General features: G+C 37.1%; 1 protein-coding gene across 1 annotated transcript; it reads left to right on the plus strand.

The window, feature by feature from the left end:
* Window positions 1-1,571: 1,571 nt before the first annotated feature.
* cpne7 (copine VII) lies at window positions 1,572-20,828 on the plus strand. The gene is made up of 15 exons (XM_033985461.2): window positions 1,572-1,745; window positions 5,880-6,062; window positions 6,470-6,544; window positions 7,814-7,888; window positions 10,348-10,431; window positions 10,519-10,608; window positions 11,592-11,690; window positions 11,780-11,866; window positions 12,593-12,652; window positions 13,038-13,171; window positions 16,424-16,478; window positions 17,748-17,799; window positions 18,430-18,563; window positions 19,393-19,629; window positions 20,424-20,828. Exons 1-15 carry the CDS (start codon window positions 1,572-1,574, stop codon window positions 20,574-20,576), a joined length of 1,692 nt encoding a protein of 563 aa, XP_033841352.1. The 3' UTR covers window positions 20,577-20,828.
* Window positions 20,829-21,257: the final 429 nt, after the last annotated feature.

Raw genomic sequence — 21,257 nt, forward strand, 5'->3', positions numbered from 1 at the left:
AATGTTATGTAATGTCTAGAAATACATTCATGAAAACAATACATTAGTGGGTGGACTGTAAGAGGTTGAAGAGAAAACGATGCATTATGCAACCAGTCAGTTCTTTAAGTAATAGGTTATTTAACACATACAGATGATCCAACAGCTGGATCATGTCTGTGTGCAGTGTATGCGTACCCTTTCCAGGTCTACTAACGCATGTAATGAAACTGCCCAGGGCACTTCTGGTACAAACAAACCCACGCAATGTCTATACACACCTGTGTGGTCCCTTAGGACTTCAAATACGTCTGCGTGATAGTCTCATTTGTAACTGAGATAGCCTTTTGTGCGTTTACTGCACAGTAATAGTAATAGTCTGCATTGCCTAAGTGAGACTGTGGCTTCTATCCATAGAGAAGTGGACTGTTCCTCGGTATACCAAATTCACTTTTGAACTATCATAAGAGTGCGAGTGTGGAGCAGCGCCTTACATCAGTGCACTGTCTCCACTCTCCTCCGCCCAGAGCGCGCTCCTCCTCAGTCGAGCCCATGAGTTTGAGCGGACAACATCAGCGAGTCACCGCTAAACAAGTGCACTACCTTCAAGAGCATCACGGACAGGTACAGAGGGACTTTTGGTTTAACGCGAACTTAACGTTACTTGTAGTGAGGAGATATAAGTATATGGAGATATAAGAGACATAAGTAATGACACTGATTAAGTATCGATAAGAAGACTTTATGTCAACGCATTCATTCATAGGTTTAACTTGTAGATTTGTAGTTTTATCTATAATTTATTTACTTACAACTGTTTTTAATGTGATGGCTTCCTGTTCCCTTGAGCTGACGGAAACGTTTGTATTTTACAAGTGTAACATGTTTAAAGCAAAAGCGCAGGGCGCTGTCCATGGTGCTAAATGTTCACGTTGGGCTGAAACGCTGCAGAAAATCGTATCCACTGTCATGTGGGTTTTTTATCGGGGCAAAATCTGACGCAAAATATTCTTGCTCAAGGACACATTAGTTGAGCCACTCCAGCTGTAAGCCTGATTTACATCTATCTACATTTTATAGTCCATTTATCATGCCGTCAGTAGCCTAAGTAATGTTTCATTAAAAGAAGATGTTAAGAAAGAACAGATCGAAAGCTTTAATGATACACCTTTTGGAGCAGTTTTGGCAGTTTAAATACAGAAAATTGTTTAAAAAAAAATAAAAATAGAATAGCTTGAGAGTGATTGTGTTGTCTACTTTGATAGATCATTGTAAGCTGTTTAATTAACTAATATGTGTTTCACAGCCCTAATGTAAAGTGACACATGCATGTCCAAAATCCATCGATGCAATAACCTGACTCCAACATTCCAATAACACAACCTTCATGACCTGAGGTAAGATAATACGCCTCTCAAGGTGATTCTTCCTGTAACAGCTTTTGTCTCTTGGGATTTAACAGGGCTCTCTCTCTTTCTGTGACATCTAAGTCAAAAAGGCAGCCTCCACACATCGTCAGTAAGATTCCTCCACGGACCCCCTCCTTCACTTTACTTAGCTCATCTCTGCTGTCCTCTGAACTCTGAGCCAAGATGAATGACATCCAGGAGGCCACTTCCCCAGCGACTGGTTTGAGCGGCCCGGCTACCTGTGTGTCCAAAGTGGAACTACGCGTGTCCTGTAAGGCTCTGCTGGACAGGGACACGCTCAACAAGTCCGACCCTTGTGTGATCCTCATGGTACAGACCAATGGGCAATGGTCAGAGGTATGTCATTTTTCTACCGCTTGAATTCCCTTATGCTGGTGCACATGCAACTGCTTTTCCATGACCTCCGATGCATGAGTATAGGTTTCACAATACATGACATCTGACACAGTAGATAAAGCTCTGGAATAGAAAAGAAGGAATTGACAGGTACAATAATAACCAAATAATATTTTGTAGCATTTACTATGTTTTATATTGGAATCATTAAGATGTTTGTAACTGAATTTCCACTTTAGTGTTAGTGGCATTAAAAATAATGCATTCTGTTTATGATGGACATTCAAAGAGAGCTTTACATTGCATTATTCATTCACTCCACATTTAGTGATGGTAAGCTGATGTAGCCACAGCTACCCTAGATCACACTGACACAAGTGAGGCTGTGGCCAGCAGTCGACCATCCAAGTACTGCCCAGGCCCAACCGTTCTTAACATCAGACATTTTCAAAGGAGTATGAACTTCTTGAGTAAAAAACATAACAAAAACAAACATGAGTAAGAATTTGTGTCAGTTATATTGCTCTCTTTTTTACTGTTTGGTTATTATTTGGTGGAAAGGTCAAGGTAACTTGAGCACAAAACACTTGGTATTTGTGGAAAAATCCCAAAAGTGCGTCACATGACCCCAAAGTGCAACCAGTGAAACAAATGTGTTAATGGTTAAGTAAACTTGCAGCTGTTTTCTTTACTTCTCTTTTCACTTGGCAGCTGTCTGTTTTACAATTAAAAGTAATAGATTTGCTGTGCTTTACAGGCAGACAATTGGCTTTGTCAATCACCAAGTGTACATAATAACAAACTGTGTATATATAGTTTTTTGTTGCAGAGTGCAGAGCTGGATAAACAGCTTATATAGAAGATTAAGCTTATGTTTTCAGAAAAATAGTAGAGTTTTTAAAATTGGTTCCGAGATGAATTTCATTTGTGTAAGTAAAAATGAAAATCTATAGTTGAAATCTTTAGTTGAAAACATGATTTGGTATCAGAACTTTTAGCTGGAAAAGCTGCATTTCAGTGCTTGAGCATAACTGCCAAATGCATTCCTCCTGGGACTCATTTGTCGGAATGTGATGTTTGGGCTGCTGCATGGATGTGGTAGACTATTATGAGAGGCTGAATGCACTGTGGTTAATTTGTGGAAGCCGTGTAACAGATGAGGTGACTGACCCAGGCTAAGTGTAGCATGAATATACAAGAGGGCTATTTTTAACAACCAAATAAAGTTATTTTTTTATATTCCAAAGGAAAAGTTTACACATCCGACTCTAGGGCAGGTGTGTGTGAGAGAGAGAGAGAGCGTGCACAGCTTGCCAAACTTTTGAAGTGTTAGAGACTTCTTCCTTCTATATATTACTACATTACACAGATTACTGCATCCAGAAGATTTAATACTGTTGTCATCTCACTTGGATCATATATGAACTTAACCATCATGGCAATCTCTTAAAAAATGCCAAAGAGGAGAAAACTTCTGATCAAATTATTTATCTGCGTCAAGTGGTATGGTGTGAGGCTTATTTAGTCAGTAGCTGCCCTCACACTTTGTCAGTCTGTCTAAACTCATGTCAAACAGCTTTAGTGTCATACCTGACTATACATTAGACTGATTTGTGGCCAAACCTTCTTGTCAAAGCCTGATTTCGTCTGATCTCAGAAGCTAAGCAGTCAACAGTGCAGCTGTGGCCACAATAAAAGCAAAAAATAATAATAATAATTGTGTGTATATGTATCTATCTATCTACACACACATATATATAATGCCCTCTTACTGTCCCCCTCTCTCCTTGCTCCTTGCATTAATGCTTTACACAAAATAGCAAATTATGGTAAGACCTATTTCTATATCAGAATGTGGACAGTATCCTCACAGTTCATCAAAATAACATAGTTAATGAATTTATGATTAGGTATCATTACAACCGCCTTCAAAGGATGGTTCTAATTTCCATCGATTTATTGTCCCCCCCATAGACCAAACTGAGCATTTCGCCACTGGCCCTAAGAGTGAGTACCATTTAGCATTAGACAAACTGCAGTGTTAACACATGGAAAAACAGTTCCATGACAGTATAATTTATTTTTTTTCAAGTCTTTGTTTATACTTCTAAATTTGTCACAGAACCTTAATTTGGATGCAAATATATCAAGAAGATCTGATTGTAAAACGATTACTGAGTCATTTTCCAAGCCAGAGATCTCTCCTTGGTGGTGGTTGTAGACCAATAGAGAACATGCATCACAGCTTTCAATATAACCTATTCTCTGCAGCACTGATTAGCTTTCATCAACAAACACTCATCTGGCTCAGCTCAAATCTCTCCCTCCAGATGGCACAATGTGGAGAAGGCAGAGGGAGACAATAGCAGAAACAGGGATGAATGGTGCTGATGAGACGCCTTGACTTTGCTCGTGATGTCAACCAGTTGGAAATAGTAACACAAGTCTCTGGTAAAACTTTACAATTACACTTTAATCAATAATAAATTATTACTATTATCTTTTATATATAACCAAATCAAAAAGTGTGTAGTCTCAGATATTGGTGTTAAATGCAAAATAAAGTAACTGGTAACTAGTAAACATTACAGTAGTGGAATATTCGCACTGGCCAGGCATTACGTTCAATAAATGGGGAGTGGATTGTAAAATTTAAAACACCCTGAGTCTCAATCATATCTGAGTCAAGTTGAAATAAAGACAAGATCGGGACAAGTCATTTTGGTCAAATCAAAATGAAAGTAATCAATAAAATGTTACCAGTATCTCAGACAGCCTTCAAAAGTCAGATGGAGAGAGAAGAGAGAGATTAGAACATGCATACTTTTGTTTAGGGTCAAATAGTATTCTCTATAAAGATATTTAGAGTATTAGCCATTACTATGAGATGAAAGAGTCTTCCCTGATGGTGTAAACCCCCTCTGTCCTGGCTGCGCAGGTGGTCACTGAGTGGTGTAATGAAGATGAAAATGATATCAATCGTATTTTATGGCTTTCACTGTAATCTGATCTCAGAGTTCACCTCCTGCATAGATCTCTTCTGGAGTGACACGTTAAAAGATCCTTTTCTTATCTATCATCAAACATTGAAAGTGTGCAGTTACATCAGTGGCGGAAAGTGAAGAAAAATATCTGTCTTTTCTTCTTGCCCTTTTATTTGATTGTTTTGCCATATTAAGACATCAAACATCTGATGTTTCTAAATGGGCTGACGATTCCTACTCCTTGTCATGCAAATTTATATAATGACATATACCACCCATGCCAGGCCTCTGTGATTCACCCCTGAGACAAATTGGACAGTGCAAACGTGAGCGGAGACGAACAGTGAGCAGCACAATCCTACATCATGAGCAGATGGGACCTAGTGCTCAGCTTTTACTTGTCATCCAGTCAAAAATAAGCATGGACATATTCTGCTTGATGAGATTAAATGTCAGAGCCCTCCCTTCTTCATGTCATCTTCTTTGAGTGAAGTGAAACAATATTTGTCCTATGGTTTGCCTTAAAGAAAGTGTTGGAAAACAGCCCTTACCTCTCGTGTTCGTTAGTCTTTGTATAAGGAGTCTGTGTTCACATTTCCATGCAGAGACTGAATGTTTACGCCTATACAATGAGTTTTATATCCAAACTATAGTACGAGGCTACCATGGTTTAGACTTCCTCTTTGTTGGTGCACAGGTCACCCAGCCCTCGTGGCACCTCGCACAGTCCCATCAGACTGCGGCGACCATCCTTCTGGGGTGTTGTCTGGGTAACAAGTCATGACATCACCCTCATCAGTCGTTCTTGTCCTATTTAATTACTTTACTATTAGATAGATTTGAATATCATGTATTTGTCTTGACATATATCTATGTCCTGTACTGAGGTCATGTAAAGATATCATATGAACTCAGAACAATAATGAACTATAGCAGTAGTTATACAAAATAGCTAAGCACAGTTATTTATCCTAAGAGCAATAGAAAAATCTATATTCTTAAAAGACCATTAGATGTTTGTAGTTTGTATGTAGTGTATTTTAGAGCCTTCACTACCTTAAAAAAATCTACCTTTGATTGGATGATTTTTTTCAACAAAAGTTATACACATACCAATGTCACGGTTTCATTCAGTGTGTTCTCTTTTTAGCTTGACAGGTCAGAAGTCATCAAGAGCAACTTACATCCAGTGTTTGGCAAAGTTTTCTGTTTGGACTATTACTTTGAAGAGGTTCAAAAGCTGCGATTTGAAGTCTATGACATCCACGGTACCCACAGCATCGGGACTCGAGATGATGACTTTTTAGGTGCAGTCGAGTGTACACTGGGGCAGGTATGTCTTTAGGTTTTTTTTCATTTCTATTGATTGAAACAAAATGTAAATGTTGTGAATCACACTGTTTGTGAAAGACTTGGTATGTATACCAAGTACTGACTGAATATAGTTTTATGTGTTGCAGTTTAGGATTTAATTTGGGAGCTCACATGATTTTAAAACAAATTGAAAAGTGAAAAACGCATAACTTATATTAGCTTTGCCATCATTTGTTCATTATCATGGGTCTCTTTGATAATTCTTATATTAAAAACAACAGTTCTTTTTCTCAGTTCCAGTCGCTGCACCTGGTCCTGGTCGGTTTTATCAAACCAAAGAAGTGACTCATTTGATGAATCACTGCACCACTCTTTACATCTACAGCTACTATTACTATTACATCTACTTAATCCTCTTCTTTGCAGATTGTGGCTCAGAAAAGGATGGTGAAGCCATTGCTGCTGAAGTATGGAAAATATGCCGGCAAGTCTACCATGACGGTAGGTTAATTTAAAGTAATTTAAAATAGTATTATTTAAGAATAATGTAAATTAACTTGTAAGTAATAATAATAATAATAATGCATAAGCTTTATTTAGCATAGCAAACTTAATCAACTGCACGATGACAAGTAGCAAGGTGTGAACAGAATTATAATGTAAATATCCATTATTTGTTATGATTCTGAGTTGAATAGACATTTTAAGATTATGGCAACATTCTTGAAGAATTATGAATTCTTATTGCAGTGGCTTAATTCATGGTTCTACAGTGGTCATTATGGTCTGTTGTTTCACTCTAAACACAGATTACACTGTAACAACAGACTCGAATCTGTGGCTTTTTCTAAAATTAAATTCTTTAACCTCACCTTGACGAGGCAGTAATGGGCAATTCACCTGCTCACACACCTCTTTGATTTGTGTTCCCTTTGGCCCTGTCAAGACCAGCAGTTTGATAAAAGCACAGGTTTTCTCTGTTGTGGGTTTCACTGTCAATCCCTGTCAAGCACCAACTGTATCCACTCTGACCTGTAGTGTTCACAGCTCCAGCCTCAGTATTGTCTCTCCATAAGTGTTTGTTAGTTTCTCTTCCAAGTCTGGAACAAAGAACAGACTGTTCTGTGTCAGGAGTGAGAAGCTGGGTCTGGTGTTTGGCAAATGCTGCCAATGCTGGTCTCTTTTAACTTCAAGGTAGAAGCAAATCCTGCATCATCCGGAAAAGGGAAACTGCTTACAGTTTTGAGATTAAAGGGTCAAAGAGCCGGATTGGAAGTGCACCATGTTCACCCCACAGGAATAATGTGAATACCCATACACAGAAAACATTTTTGTTTATAATTTGTCTGTTGTTCCTTTCACTAATAGATTATGTTCAAAATGCCCTTGATTGAAATCCATGAATTTGAGGTGAATGAATTAAAACCACCAAATTGGCCTGATTAGACCAAGCAGCCCTTGCTCTTAACCTACATCTATTGCTGGTCAAACTCTTTGTTGCCTGTTTTTCTGCAACATATGATCAAACTGAGATGACAGAATGTTGACTTGTGGTCTAATTTATACACCCCACACCAGCGCTTTGATCAACAGATAAAAATGACCTCCTTATCTTTCAGTGACCAAACGTTAGACAATACCTATATACTAGATCTTTGTTGTTTATATGTTTCACAATTTTAGCTTTTTAATCTTAACACTTTTTGATTTCATCAATATTCTAATACATGGATATAAATGAAAAACAAAAAGGATTGTATTTCCTTTCAGGTGCATGCAGAGGAAATTTCTGGGAACAACGGATATGTAGAGCTTGCATTCTGTGCCAAGAAGCTTGATGATAAGGTAAGGAGAATGTGTGTTTGTGACGGAAATCCCAACTATTTATTCCTTATTTCATATGAGAGGTACAGTATACTGCAGAAATTGTAATATTGATCCAGTGATACTGGATCTGACCTATTTGTGAAATAAAAGCCTACATAACGGAGCAGAGATTTTACACACTTTCCATTTTCCCCATTATGCTATAAAATGTATTTTCATAGAAAATTACCATATGCACATAAAATACATTATATATATATATACATAATATACAATAGAATGGATTACTGACTCTTCATGTAGAACAATATTTTGTAGTATTTTGGTTTATGTTTTTTACCTCATCTGTAAAATGTTCTATACAAAAATAGCCCTATAGCAACAATGCATGACATAATGTGGAAATACACTGTTCTTTCTGAGAAAGAAATGGATATAAGGCATGTGATTACATTTTATGGCTTGTTTTGACCTTAGCCGTCCTCAGTCCCCACTTCTCCTCTGTTGAATCTTGCTGAAGGTATATTTCAATCTGAAAATCAGCAGGAGCTTATATCCACTTAGAACTCAGGAGAGCAGAAGCCACTTCCCATTTCCAGAGAGTCCTCTGACTGTATAGCTCCTTGGTTATCCTTGATTTTACCTCCAATTTGTGCCACTAAAAAGATAGCTCTGTGTCTTGCATTCTTTAATTAAAATGTAGACAGATATACCAGACTGGAGTAGTGATTATAATAGTTCCTATTTTAGAGAATCTCTCCCATGAATGTGACATTTGCTTTGTCTTTGGGTATCCAGTCACACTTTAATGAATCATTCCCTGTTCTTGCACCTGTCTTATGCTTTACTGTACAAGGATGGCACTTTATTATGCCATTATTCTCTTCTTGACACCGAAAGTGATTCCCATGCATTTGAAATAGGTTACTCCTTATTAGTGTGTATGATATAGACTAGTTTAAATGACAAAAAATGACCACATTTAATACAAAAATTTTGTCTGTCGTAATTTAAAGTGATTAATTCTTACAGTTTTACAATATTATTAAAGTGGATATTGAAAATCTGCCACTGGTTTGTATGAGCAGTGTTATCACACCTCAACCTGCTGTAAATGCTAAACAATCCCACATTCACACTCACTGAGATAAACAGTGCAGTGATAAAATTGACACCATTTACATGGAATCTCTTGTTCATTTTGACATTACCATCCGATCAGTCCGCCCCACTGATGCCACTGGCTAGTAGTTGTCATGACAACAGAAATAGGAAGCAACGTTTCTCTTTTTGTGTGCTTATATGTGAATGAGTGTGCGGGTGACCCTGAGGAGATGTGTCTGCCTAATGTGGTTGGGACGCAGCATTAGCTCTGTCATTGAATGTGCACACAAAGGCCACTGTGAGAATGTTTACTTCATATATTCACTTTGTTTTCCTCTGCCTGAAGACTTAATTGACCTCAAGATTCAGCCTGTTATACCCTTTAACTCTATGTATTTGTGCACTACTCATGCAGCCTAACAATGCCAAATATGTCTAAGCAAAGGGCACTATTGAAAGGGCCTGACATGGACTGGCCGACAAATGCACCTACTTTGAAATGTGCAAAGAAAAAAAAAAAAACGTCTTTTCAGTTTTCTGAATTTAAAATTTGATTATTTATTAGATACACCAAAGATGTCTCTCTATATGGAAACCTAAACCTCTTGACAGAAGTAACATCAAAAATCTGGATTTCTGCAAAATGAAAATGTATTTCCCACCAAATTGGAACTGTGTATATATAGTATTTTTTCTGTAATGCCATACAATATTCAGTGATGTCAAGTGCTCGCCGACAAAGGCCAAGCTTGCATACTAAGAGCTAATTTAGAGGGGCCCACACGTTTGTATAGAGTCTGAATGCAAATGTTTCTTGGGTCATACTGTGCAAACTCCTACTCAGCTCAACATTCTGTTCTTATGTCTTCAAGATTTTTGGCAAAAACAATTTTATCTGAGTGACTCATGCTGTTATATTTCTACTTTGTATTTCCTGCTTTTGCACTCATCTAAATCAATTAACTTTATTACAAAAACAGAGGCATGTCTTCCACTTGTCAATATAGAACTTCCACAGTGTAGCAAAGCTGAAAGGCACAATTCTTGGGCTATTACTTCTTGTATTGGTTTACTAAATGCAGTGTCAATAGCTGCAGCCACAGGAATAATTGCATATAATAACTATAATTTCACAGGGCAGAATGATTACAAAATTAGCTCGACCACCCTCGACTCCCTGAGTGGACAATTTTCTTCTGACCTTTAATCACAGAAAGAATTAACTTATTTTCTCTGTTATCTCTCCACCAATCCACTAATAAACATCAAATTACCAGGCATTTCACTGTATGTTTGATAACACATTCACGCATAGGCACCTTTGGTAATACTGTAAATGTCAGTAATGCCTAAAGACTTGTGATCTTTTGCAGGACCTCTTTAGTAAATCAGACCCCTTTTTGGAAATCTACAAAATAAATGACGATGAAACAGAACAACTTGTACACAGAACTGAGGTACATTTTCTTCCATCTCATTTTTACTTGCGTTTTGTCAATTGCTGTAATCTCGCTTGTTATTTTTGCCTCTGTCTATTCAACCAGGTGATTAAGAACAACCTGAATCCCGTTTGGGAGCCGTTCAAAGTGTCTCTGATATCATTGTGCAGCTGTGATGAAGACAGAAAGCTCAAGGTAAAAAGTCCCACTGAGAAATCGACCCAGTGCCGGCAACCCTGCATTGTCAGTTATTCACAATCAATACGGGGAGTTTATGATGATGCCTCTAGGGGTCAAGTAAAGACAGTACAATTTACAGAAACCAGTTCTAAAATAGAATTATACTCTTTTACTAATACTACAGCATAATACAGACAGGAATCTATGACCGAAGTGAGAAGGCAACCCATAGCGTCAGCACAGATTAATTATGAACATTTTACATTTAGATTAGGTCACATTAATACTGTCAACACCAGTAATTAACTATACTGTCTGTTTATTTTGGTTGTTCAGTTCAAATGAATGAAAATGCAAGATTATACATAAGATCATACATAAAGTTAATTATTTTCTTCACTTCTAAATCAAAGTCTTAAAGTCTCACAGACAGCCTTCTCATTCAAGGACAGTAAAGAATGGAAGAAGCTCCCGGACAGACTGAACCTCTCCTCTGACCTGAGCGACTTCTCTTATGATGTTAGAAAAGTCCTTTTAGGGAGTCAGCTCTGTCAACACTGATTAGCATGTGGTATCTTATATGGTCATTTTTTACATAATATTTGAGTACTTTTAAATGTGTAAATATGGAGTATGATGTGTTTAAATGAAAGAATGGGAGAATGCATGGTTTGATTGTAAATTGATGGACACTTAGATGTATTTTAATTGTTTATAACCTGGCTGGGGACTGTAGATCGAGCCTATCTTTAGCTAAATTTGATGTAAAGCATCTCTTCTTTTATGAGGTTTATGTATTTGCACATGGTCCCTGTTAAAATAAACCAATAAACTCAATTAAATATAAAGGCCTATTGCATACTGTTTACAGCATGTAAACATTGTATGGCCTGCACTTGTTAAACTGGTGCACTCTACACAAATGCCCAATGTGCAGAATGTAGCATTCACATTTTACAGTATAATGTTGAATTTTGCAATATTGTCTTTGTGCCCAGTGCCTTGTGTGGGATTATGACTCCAGGGGCAAGCACGACTTCATCGGCGAGTTCTACACCAATTTCAAGGAGATGCAGAAATTTTCAAGTGGAAATAAGGTCAGTGAACGAAAACCATTACAGCCATTCTCCTCCAAACGCCTGTTGTGGGGCTTATTGTCAACTGACTTTTAACTTTTCTCATAAAGGTAACATGGGACTGTGTCAATCCCAAGTACAAACAGAAGAAGAGACATTATAAAAATTCAGGAGTCGTTATCCTCAGTGAACTCAAGGTAAAAATATGTAAATCTGCAAACCACAGCATATTTTAGTGTGTTATTCGATAATACCAACTTGATTTGCAAAGAGTTGGCACTTTGACAAATGTTACTGCTTTACAAATCTCATAAAACCATATCTTACTGTCAACAGACTGCAAAATGTAGTGTGGAGTAGTATTGGATATGGCACAATTTCATGAAAATCGTTTGAATTAAAGTCGCAAAAAACTGGTTACATTTTAGAAAGATTCATATGTAAAACCTTAGAAAAGAATGTGAAATATTAAACAAAGATTCTCTATTATTGGCACTGCATGCTCAGATCTTTGGGTTGAAATAGTATGGTTAAGAATACCCACTGTGCATACTCTACCTTACCTAATATTTTTAAAACTAGAAGATTTTTTTACAACTTAATCAGCTGCTGAATTGTATGAGGTCAGAAACAGTACTTTTACAATACTATGATATAAAGCAGTAATGTAATAAAGTAATAAACAGTGACTTATTAAATGCAACACATTTTAAAGCATAAAAACTACCAAGCTGTGTGTTCTGGCCGAATATATAACGGTACATTTTGTGTAGTATGTCATGGCACACGGCAGATTGTCTTAAAGTTAATACCACTTTAATTATCAGATGCTCCAGGGCTATAGAGCAGCTGACTATGAAAGCTGGAGAGTGGGATTCACCCAAACATCCTGTCTCTGAGCTCTCCCTCTTTCTCTTTTCCAGCTCCATAGAGTGTACTCCTTCTTGGATTACATCATGGGAGGAATGCAGATTCACTTTACGGTAAACTGAGTAGAGGTTGCTTTTGCTGTTGTGGAGCTTTGTTTGTGTCTGCTATGTATGCTTGTATCTTACTATATGCTACAGGCAAATGCTCTTTTCCTTTCTGTTTTTGTGCACTGAAGGAGCTTTGTAGGTTAAATGATGCGCTCTAGTACATGCAAAGAATTAAAATAGTTTATTTGCTAAACAGCATCATCAGTATCAACAGAAAATACCACACAAAACATAAAAAAACTCACAAAAATAACAAAATTTACTTTCAGACTGTTTTATTTTCTGTGTATCTCCATTATTTGTAACTTACCGTTACATAAAGATGCAGATTATACAAGTTTATGTTGTTAATTGGAGTAGGTTAACCATCTCCCATGTTTTTCCTTCCCAGGTTGCTATTGACTTCACAGCGTCCAATGGCGACCCCAGAAACAGTTGTTCGTTGCACTACATAAACCCGTACCAGCCCAACGAGTACCTGAAGGCCCTCATCGCTGTCGGGGAGATTTGCCAAGACTACGACAGGTCAGTGACTTACACCTTTCTATTTTTTACAAATCTTTTTTTTTTTGTCTTTTGAAGAGTTTTTTTTTTTCTGCTGAGAACATCTAACAGTGCAGTTTTTAAAGGATGAGTGTGTAGGAGAGGGATTAAACGTTCACGGAAAGAAAGACTCCTGCTATGGATGTCATTTCTATTAGAACAATATAGCTACAATGTCTCTGCACTAGACCTCATCAGGCTGTAATGGCTGACTGGCTTCATTATATGTCTCAGTAGCTCTCATCCAAGCAAAAGAACATAATAGAAACAGTGGAATGGAAGGGTTATTATATTATTTTTGATGATGAGTTTTACTGCTGCCCCCTGACCCACATCTCATAAATAAATTCAGTGTAATTTGCATAAAGTAGCATCTGCATTTACTGGTTGGTCTTCTTGTTTGTCGTTCACATTGTTATTCTTGTATTATTATATTTGTTCTTAGCAGTAACAGAAGGTTAATCTAATGTGTCCAGTGCTAAGATATGTATGAGAAATGATTGTGCTTGTAAAGTAATGACTAATGCATGAGGTTGATTCAGACCTGGATGTCCTTAACTGGTACTTGACACAAGGACATGGAGATCATATGCATGTTCTTAGCTTTTCCTTCCACTAATAGTCACATAATTCCTCAAAAATAACACGCTAGCAGTAGTACCTTTATTACATAATACCAAATATCAGTTTATGAGTTTTTACAAGTATCATCAAAAGAAAATGTTTGGCTTCCCTTGTGCCCCCAGTCTCAAACAGACTAAATAAATTGGTCATAACAATAGAAATACACAATCAAGTATAATCCCAAAATTAGGATAGAACTAAATGAACTAACATGTATTTCAAACGTAGTATTTTTAAAACTTGAATGATCTTGCACGATACTGCCATGCAAGTAACATTCTAGGCAAAGAAATAACATCTCCATAGACAGAAGCAGGTCGCAAACCCTCCACAGAAAAGTTTAACATAACATAAGCATAAATCTAACCTACACTCAGCCACCACTCCTATAGAATATTGATAGTCCTCCTTAGATGCATGCTTCTAAATGATTAAAAATAACACTTTATAATCACACATCTAGTAGTACATTGTAATTAAACTTTAAAATACGCCTGCAGAGTTGTTCCTGTAACAGTTTCATAGCTCTTCACAGTCTCTTTAGTCACCGTGGTTCTTGGCTATACGGTTTCCCCTGCGGATAACTGGATGCTACCGTTTTCTCACAGCAAGCTCTTTGCCTCTAGTCCTCCACAGCTCACATACTCTCATCATTAGCCTGAGACGGACACATGCTGAGACAGGGGATAACACTGAGATAGCAACCACTTCAAAAAACAATACCAAAAAAAAAAGGTGTAACAGTGTGTTGTCAGTGTGTCCAACTCATTAGACACTTAAAGCAACTGGAAAAGTGAAAGAGGACATGTATTAAGTATGCATATTTTCCATACAGGCCAACGTAATGGCAAATTACTATTAAATGCACTATTTAAAAGGAAAAACCCTTCTCTCAACTCTCGAACTAATCCAGATGAGGATTAACTTACTACTGATTTATGCAGATCTCCCACTGGATACCCACAAGTGTGCTGTCGGGCTAATTATAGCGCCATGAGATTGCTCAGCCGCACAACCCTCAGCGGACAAAAGTGGACAGTGGTATTTGTATTCAAACATTATTTATATTCAAACATAAATTGCTGCTATTAGTTTATGCCATTCAGCCTTACATATGGACTTTTTAATGCACTGGTGAGTCAAATAATGACATTATTTCAGATGCTCACATACTAACCTGCTCAGTAAGGCTGGCAGATTAGACCATAACAACTTGTGTATCTAAAATGATTCTCATGACTTCTTTCTCATGGACTTGCTCGAAAAGTGTATTGTTTTGAAGGAGTACGGTGAAGACATTATCCATTACTCATGCTCAAGTATTATGTGTTCAATTATGTACCACATGTATATATGCTATGTATTGATTGTTTTTATAGATTAAAAATACTAGGCATCTGTCTAAATGTAGCAGCCCATAAGACAGTGTTATAGAGATTTGTTACACTGATTTACACATACGTCTAGTATAGCTGGGATATGAATGTAGGTAGTTGTTCTCTTGAAAGGTGGATTGTATTGTTGTAGCACGTGGGCACGCATCCAGACCTTTTAGCCTTCAGTGGATATAGGTGATGTGGGCTGTGAGTGCATTACAGGGCTTTTTGTCTGTGTGGGTAGAGTTTACCTCACTGAGAGATCTTTTATACCCGGTACAGCTCTCTCTCTCTTCACATTGCTGGAAAAGTGACAAAAGAAGGACTAGCTGTGCACATAGAGTAAAGATATAATAGGATTTCTCTATCACATTGGAGACAGGTCAAGAGTCAAAAAAAAAAAAAAGTCAAAAGTTTTTCATAGAAGTACAAGGTAGAAATAAGAAAGGAATTAACGAGTGAAGTGAGGAAAGATTAATGAATTCTTTGCATGTTAAAATCCATCAGTTTTTATTCACCACAAAAATCAGTAGTAGAAGCAAGCCAGCTGAAAAAAAGCAGGTATGGAGGGACTTACAGCCTCACGTGACAGAGGTGTAAGGGAGTAACTATGTAAGTAGTAAAAAATACTTTAAAAGTAATGAAATATATGTACCAAAACACGTATTTAGAATTCCAATTTTGTATTTGGAAACAAACACTGTATCTGAAATATCTGAGGTAAAAAATACATATTGGTTTGCAGTTTGTAAGTAAGACTCTAGAGGTGAAATCAAAGTTTGTTTGTTTTTCTAATGAAATGTATATTGACATGTATCATGCACACATATTTCAGAAAGTGAAAAGGCGCATACATTTTAAGCATACATTAAAGTGAAGTGTGCATTCACACTACTCCATATGGTGCTATATGGCATTAGAGAGCTTCTGGGTTTCACATAAAACACTTCAAAGTCATCTGTCAGTGGAATTTCACACATCTTTGCTCTAAACAGTGTTACCCTTTGCATTTGTGGCTTTTCTGGCTCTCTGCATTTACAAAGCAGCAGGAGCAATACAGCAAGAAGAATGAAAAAATATATAGACAGCACAAAGCTCTTTAAGCAGGTGCAAGCTCTGGCCACTGCACAGAGCCAAGGGACCCATTTAAAACTGTGGTTCAGGATTTGAACATTTGTGAAATGCACAGATGAATATTTTTACTGTTAAAGATGATGGTTTTGTATCTTTTTAGTGATAAAAGATTCTCTGCTTTGGGCTTTGGTGCAAGAATTCCTCCAAATTATGAGGTGAGCATTTCTCTTAATGACTGACCCTCTCTCTGACACACTACTTTATATTCATGCATTCTTGTACATACTGAGCTAGCAGATTTCTCTGACCCTTTTATGACCAGTTTTGTCAGTTTGCAAGTATTAATTATAATGAATGCTAATGAGTCATATATTTCATTTATAGACATTAAGGAAACGTATTGAATAACTTAACTCTTGAAATATCAGCATGTTAGAAAAACATTATCAAGGTCTTTTGTGTTGTTTTGTTGTTTTGTTTTTTGTTTTTTTTTGTAAAACCAGCAAATGAGTATCAAATTGCTATCTTTAGAATATGTTATGTATGAGATTAGATTTTATTCAGAGGCAGAAGAAAATAGAAGTTGGACCTGAATTGAGCCAATCACAGAGCTATAACCACTAAAACTGCAGTAGTTGCCAGTCAAAAATAAAGTCACTTTTAAAATATTGAGCATGAGGGACAAAAGACGTATTGTATATTATTAAAAAGTACCCTTTGATTCCCATACTTAATTAGCTGTGTGGAGCTGGAGTGAAGAAACCATTGAGAAAGGTAACATTTTATCAGTCCATAAAATCATGAATTCCTTTGACGTAATAGACTAACTAAACAATACCTATTTCTGCCCTCATAATATGGTTCTTCTATTTCAAAGTGCAGCCTCTATTACCTCAAAGAGCTCTTGATAGATGCTGAAAAACAAAACAGTGTATAGTTTTCTTTCACACCTACAATACATATTCTGATCAGCATAATCCATTTAACAGATACTTTTGTACTAAGTAGCACTGACAGCACTGAATCAGTTATTACATTTCTGCACTTTAATAAGTTAACAGTGATGAATGCCAATTCCCCTGCAGCTATTGTGGAAAATACACATAACTTTTATGATGATTCCTGGATTTGTCACATTTAATCCCAGAATAACTTGTAAAAATTACTTAAACTGGTGCTGGAGAGCATTCAATTGTCGCTGATCTGTCTGACAGTTGGTGGTGTGAAAAAAACAGTTTCTTGTGAGAGGAGGCATCAAGAGGAGGGATTTCATTTGTGCCAAATAAACAGCTTTGACAAACATCAGAACCAATCTGATGCTTTGGATGGCAAGAATAGTCTGCATACAAGATGAGTACCAGCAGCCTTCTGTCAGAAATCTTTGCTGTGATCATTCAGGTTATAATGTAAGGCAGCTCCGTTAAACTCATGTGCCTTATGTATTTCAATGTGTATGGTTTGTCTCTGGTCTTTTCCCAAAACAGGTGTCTCATGACTTTGCAATCAATTTCAACCCGGAGGATGATGAATGTGAAGGTGGGACAAATCTCCATATTTATATTGCAGTTCGTATATTTGTCACAAATTACTCTATTTTGACTGTCCAAAACCAGGTAATTCAACTGGTTTGTTTCCAGAAAGGATTCATCAAAAATATGTGTGTCATTGCTTGGTAGGAGACAGAAAAATAATCCTCTCAGGCAAAAGATCACATGTGCATTTTTTTTTTTCTGTACAATCTGAAATGATAGGATTTTTTCATTTGTTATAGGTGCAATATGTAACTTTTCTGATGGAACTGTTTGTCCCATGGAGATGTTATTGCTTTGCCAGCAATCTTCCATAGTATGGCACATAACTTATCTCCATTATCTGCTGATTTTCATGGTCTGTAACTGAATAAATGCAAGACATACAAGTTTTAATCCTACCCCTCATCAGAAAAGTTACATAGTACACACTTAAGATTATCTAATAGTACCAATATATTTTCAAATGCTGTGTTTATTATTATTATTATTCTCTTGCACTACTTGATGTATTTGGAAGTAGTAAGCATACTTTCTTTTCATATACCACAAGATACTAACTTGAAATTGCCTGTCTCTTGTTTACCTCCTTGTATGTTACAACTGCAGTCATGTCTCCTGTTGTGTCTTTGATTAGAGATCCAAGGGGTAGTTGAGGCCTATCAGAACTGCCTTCCTAAGATCCAGTTGTACGGTCCCACCAACGTCTCTCCAATAATTAATAGGATAGGAAAGCTGGCAGCCGGAGATGGCAACATAAAAGATGCCTCAGTGAGTGTCCTGCACAAATATATAGATGTAAAACAAGGCTTTGTTGTGGTCTCTACAGCTGAATTCTTCCTATTGTATCCTCTAGTTCACCTCCATGTTTAAAGCAACAATGCCCTACAGCAAAATTGGAAAAGACATCGAGCTCCGTTGCATTATCTGAATTATAGATCTCCCTCAGACTGCTCAGCAACTTTAGAAACTTTTGAATATAAAATACACACCGTTTGTCACTGGAGCCTTTCCAGTGACAAACTGGAGCCTGGAGTTTTCTTGTCAAAGTTAATCTGTCAAGAAAATTATACATTATTTTATAACTTGAACTGCTAGTTTATATTTATATGCCAAAATAATTAGAGAATACATAGTGAGAAAACAAACCAGCTACAAGGGGACACAAGGCAGTTTAATCCTTGTTTCAGCCCCAAGCATGAAAAAAATAATGAGGTAAGGCATCCATCATAGAAATAATGTCCAAATTTCAAAACACTACTGTACAAAAGAAGGTAAATGGAAAAAATAATTGTGGTCTTTATGGCAAACATCTGCTCAGTAGGAGTAATTTTCCTGACTAGCTGTTACATTTTAGTATCTTTTACTCCTTCTGTGCATATAAATTGCTATTCTTCAATTCCTCCATCTCCCTTTTCCTTTTCTTTATTTCTTTTTAAAAAAAATCATTTGTTTTAAGGGCTCTACACTTAAAAGCCTACTCACTGGAAGCTTTTAAATCATTCAAAGCAACATTAAAGCCCTACTTCAGACTGCACCAACCATTATCATTTTGTGGTTTTGAATTCTGTTTTTTGTTCTGTTATTTTTTCTTCTCTAGCGATACCACATTTTGCTCATCCTCACTGATGGTGTGGTCACAGACATGGCAGACACTCGTGAGGCCATTGTGCGAGGCTCCTACCAGCCCTTGTCCATCATTATTGTGGGTGTGGGCAATGCAGACTTCACAGACATGCAAATCTTGGACGGTGATGATGGAGTCCTTCGCTCACCAAAGGGAGAGCCTGTGCTAAGAGATATTGTGCAGTTTGTGCCCTTCAGGGAATTCAAAACGGTAAATCTGTCAGTCCTTTAGTGCTTTCTGTGAGCTTTCTTTTCACTCACTCTTTTCTATTTAGTCATAGCTCATTTTTAAAAAAAAAAAATATATAGATAAACAGTAACACCTCCATACTGTTGTTTCAAATGGATCGTGCAGGTTTGTGGAAAATGACTTTGATAAAGGTGAAGCAGACCCAGAAATGTCTTTCAAAATGAATGGTGGCTGCCACTGACATTTCAGACACATTACTTCAGTGCATTGGCTTTCCATGTGACCTTCATAACTATCCGATGAAGTGTGAATGGGAAAATGATTTAGTATCATTCAGAGATGAAATATGTCCAGGTCAACATGGACATAACTGTTAAGACACAATCTTAACAATTTATTAATGTGTGTGGATATTTCTAATTAGAGCCTGGTGGAAAAGTGGTTAAGGTCTACAAATCACAATATGAAGGTTCTGTATTTTCCTTTTATATAATTCTTAGGAAATTACATGATGAGCCTGTGTTTATGTGTAAATAAAATAAATTATCCAGGCCCCTGTGTCAAAGGCTCACAAACAGAACATTCATAAGCTAACACAACACAAAGCTTCCTGACTAAGCTCCTCAAGTGCTGCTCAAGAGTCACCTACTGCTCCTGACAGATTTCCCCAGTGCTATTGTTTGAATGGGTTATAATATTATATGCTGAAATCAAAATTTCCCTACAGGGGCAATATAGTCTACCTTATTTTGTATTCAGGTTGAGGCTAGGATGAGAGATGACTCTCACACATGTTCTTTTGTGTTTTGCCTCAGGCCTCACCAGCGGCTCTGGCCAAATGTGTCCTGGCGGAGGTCCCTAAACAAGTGGTGGAGTACTACAGCCACAAGGCCATCGCCCCAATGTCTCCTGTACGGGACTTAACCACACCCATCCTCAGCCCTGTTGCCACCACCCCCACAGAGTAAATGCCAGCTATAACCAGTGTGGCAAAAAGACTTCAGAAATGATTCCTTTGTGAGACTCAGTTTCCTTCGATCAAGATGTTTACATAAAAGCCAGAAGCTGTGGGTTTGTCTGTGCCATGTGGATCTGGGACATGTTCCATTCATCTGCCTCTCACCACATGCGTCCTCGAGGATTTCTCCTTGGATTTTTTTCATGCATGCAGGCCAAACGTTTGAGAAATAATTTATTGATCAGTATATTTTATTCGCTGCCACCAAAGTCAGTACAATTCTTATATATATACTTAAGCCCTATAAAGAATAACATAAGATTATGCAATGTGGTAGGGTTGCCGGTAAAAAAATCTCCTCAAAGTTTAATAGAAATAATAATAGTTATAGTATGAATTTAAAAAAAAATATATATATAGACAAAAAATAAAACTACTCAACTTGCCATACAACAAAAATTACAGTAAATTATGTCTGACAATTTCTTGTCCATTCTAAAGCTACATTATCCCTCTAGACTCCAGAAAAATAATGACTATGAGGGTTGCCAGATTGGTGTAAAAATGAATTTATCCACATTTCCATGGCTGTGTGTGCAGAGCAACACATTTGTTTTGTTTTGATGTGTAACAGTCTTGAACCGACACAACACAGCAGCATAATGACTCTCTGAGCTGCTCTTCTTTTGTC

The sequence above is a fragment of the Periophthalmus magnuspinnatus genome, chromosome 3, assembly GCF_009829125.3.
Source record: "Periophthalmus magnuspinnatus isolate fPerMag1 chromosome 3, fPerMag1.2.pri, whole genome shotgun sequence".
Taxonomy (NCBI): Eukaryota; Metazoa; Chordata; class Actinopteri; order Gobiiformes; family Gobiidae; genus Periophthalmus; species Periophthalmus magnuspinnatus.